The following is a 3056-nucleotide window of genomic DNA, read 5'->3' on the forward strand; positions in this document are numbered from 1 at the left end:
ATATTATGTGTATTTGGTTAGTAAGTATCAGTCGTATTAATTTCCCAATGTATTTAAATTTTGCAGTTCTTTATTCTCGGTTCTCATTTGTGTTTAAAATTGAAATTTGGCTGCCACTATGTGTTTTAATCGAAAGTATGATGCTACAAAACTACAAATTCCCCGTGTTTTGGTTAACAGTACTTCCAATTAGTTTTTCTAAAACTGACATTGATATGATTATTAAAGTTTTTCAGAATTTAATATTTAATATTATTGTTTATAGTGTTCTTTATTACCTAATGAATCTTTATTTCTTCATGGATTTTAAAAGTGATGTTGTTGTTTTTAGACACTGCCATTGGTTGTAATTGTGTTGTTTTAATTATGTATAATGTTTCCATTATATTCAATATAAAACAATTTTTTGTTAATCTTTTATTTGGAAATATGCATCGTTGTCTATTGCAGGCAGGCCATAATGAGTGAAGCCGAAGCAAGTAATCAAGCTATAGAACCATATATAACCGAAGATATTGAGACAAATGATTATGTTGAATGAATGTGAAAATATAAACAATATCGGTGTGAACATTGAATTTGATGAAGATGATGTTAATGATGCTAATGATGAAAGGATATTGGGAAAGGTTTTTGATACACCCGATGATTCCTATACATTTTATGATGATTATTCATTTATGCATGGCTTTGATATACGTAGAGATGACACAATTAAAAATCCTAAAACAAATGAGCTTTTTCAGAAGATATATGTATGCAACAAAGAAGGCTTCAAAAGGATGGACAAAGATGCTTCAAGTGAAAATGAGAAAAAACGTCGTAGAGATGTTAGAACCGGATGTCAAGCAAAGCTTCGAATAATAAGACAGGAGGATGGGAAATGGTTGGTGGACTCGTTTAATGACACATACAATCACGACTTGACCGTGACACCTACAAAGGTGATAAAACATCGATCTCATAGCAATTTCCACCGTTCAATAGTATTTTGTGAAAAAACGATATTATGATGGTACTTTGTGAAAAAATAGAAGTATGATGGTTTTTTGTGAAAAAAATAAAATTATAAGGGTATTTTGTGAAGAAAACGAAATTATGAGGGTACTTTGTGAAAAAAACGGAAGTATGATGGTTTTTTGTGAAAAAAACGAAATTATAAGGGTATTTTGTGAAAAAAAATGAAATTATGAGGGTACTTTGTGAAAAAAAACAGAAGTATGATGGTTTTTTTTTTGAAAAAAACGAAATTATAAGGGTATTTTGTGAAAAAAAAAACAAAATTATGAGGGTACTTTGTGAAAAAATGGAAGTATCATGGTTTTTTGTGAAAAAAAACGAAATTATAAGGGCATTTTGTGAAGAAAAAAAACGAAATTATGAGCGTACTTTGTGAAAAAACCGGAAGTATCATGGTTTTTTGTGAAAAAACAATATTATAAGGGTATTTTGTGAAAAAAAAACGAATGTACGATGGTATTTTGTGAAAAAACAAAATTATGAGGGTATTTTGTGAATAAAAACGGAAGTATAATGTTATTTTGTGGAAAAACAAAATTATGAGGGTATTTTGTGAAAAAAAACGGAAGTATAATGGTATCTTGTGAAAAAAAACAAAAGTATGAGGATATTTTGTGAAAAAAATGAAAGTATAATGTTATTTTGTATTAAAAATGAAATTTATGTGCAATTTTGTGTTAAATATGAAAGTATGTTGTCATTTTGGTTAGTGTTATGTTAGTCTAGACATAAGTTTGATGGTTTTTAAAGTTCTTGGACGATTTTGCCCTTGTCCCAAAGATGTCAATCCTAAAGAACTTAAGGAAAGGGAAGTTCAAGTCACAAACAATACGACCAAAAACAAAAAAATCTCAATTGCTAATTTTGATTAAAAATGATAACTTTAAGTACATTTGTCATTTTGAAAAAAAAATTAGGATAAGTACATGCTATACAACAACCACATCTACAATTCTAGAGTTTCTACAATTCTTTGAATTCTTCAAGTTTCAAGAATACTTTGTTTTAAGAAATTCTAATCACGGACTCTATTGCAGCTACAAATACTTTATCATGAAGAGAAGACAAAGATTCCAACAAGGCTTTTCAAATTTTACTTTGGACAGAGTTTGTTTTTGTTAAAATCCTTTGATCCCAAATATTTTGGGCTCTTAACATGTCCATTATTATGGAAAAATGATTTCCAGATCATGGAACCTGCAACAAGGGTATTTCAGTCATTAGTTAGTAAGGATGTATATAGCTTATAAGGATAAGATTTATTACACGAAGGTATTTAAAGGAAAAAAATGAAATATTATCTTTTGTAATGAGAACTCAAACAAGTATGAGTGGCTTTGTTATGAATACTTATAAAAAGATAACAGATTTTAAAAATCTACAAAGAAAAAAAAAGGTTAAAAACAGGTGTACTATATAACAACATTTTTTGCATTAAAAATAATGCAAACACGTGATCTATTTCCAAACATATCCCATTTTTTAAGTAACTCCATTTTTAGTGCAAACAAATGATGAGTAACTCCATTTTCAATGCAAATAAATGAATTGGTGAAAAGTAGTGCTCCAGCTTTTAGTAATCTTGCTAGCCGTTACTCCATTTTTGTATTGAAAGTGGAGTTTGATTTAAGTATCTTAACACCTACAAGGTGAATCTAAAAATAAAAATAGTACAATACAATTTCTTTAAGATCATCTATAAGTAGTATAACTCAAACCATGTTGGCATTAACTATCTTCTATATCTTAATGCTGATATCAAATTGTTTAGCCTTGTAAGATGACCATGGTGATATTGATGCACCTATAGCATCCTCATCTTCCATCTCACCTCTTCATTTTTCTACTCCTGACCTAGAATCAACACATAAACTGATAATTTTCATTCAACATATACACCTACAGAAAGCACTTGAATATAAACTGAAAAAACAGTTAATGACTTGCAGGAATGAAGTATTAGAAAGACGAAAAAGGGTTAAAGTTGCGACCTTTTTGGCATGATGTTGGCCGATGAAATTTCAACAAAACTGAAC

General features: G+C 29.1%; 1 protein-coding gene across 1 annotated transcript; it reads left to right on the plus strand.

Annotated features, from left to right (window-relative positions):
• The first annotated feature begins 524 nt into the window (after window positions 1–524).
• On the plus strand, window positions 525–1055 carry LOC145029859 (protein FAR1-RELATED SEQUENCE 5-like). The gene is made up of 2 exons (XM_078978314.1): window positions 525–944; window positions 1035–1055. Exons 1-2 carry the CDS (start codon window positions 525–527, stop codon window positions 1053–1055), a joined length of 441 nt encoding a protein of 146 aa, XP_078834440.1.
• Window positions 1056–3056: the final 2001 nt, after the last annotated feature.

The sequence above is a fragment of the Lactuca saligna genome, chromosome 2 (assembly GCF_052625555.1).
Source record: "Lactuca saligna cultivar CGN05327 chromosome 2, ASM5262555v1, whole genome shotgun sequence".
Classification (NCBI taxonomy): Eukaryota; Viridiplantae; Streptophyta; class Magnoliopsida; order Asterales; family Asteraceae; genus Lactuca; species Lactuca saligna.

Coding starts and splice junctions, on each gene's coding strand:
- LOC145029859 (XM_078978314.1), top strand. CDS start 525: ATGATTATGTTGAATGAATGTGAAAATATAAACAATATCGGTGTGAAC. Junction 945..1,034: donor TGACCGTGACACCTACAAAG/GTGATAAAACAT, acceptor GTGAAAAAATAG/AAGTATGATGGTTTTTTGTG.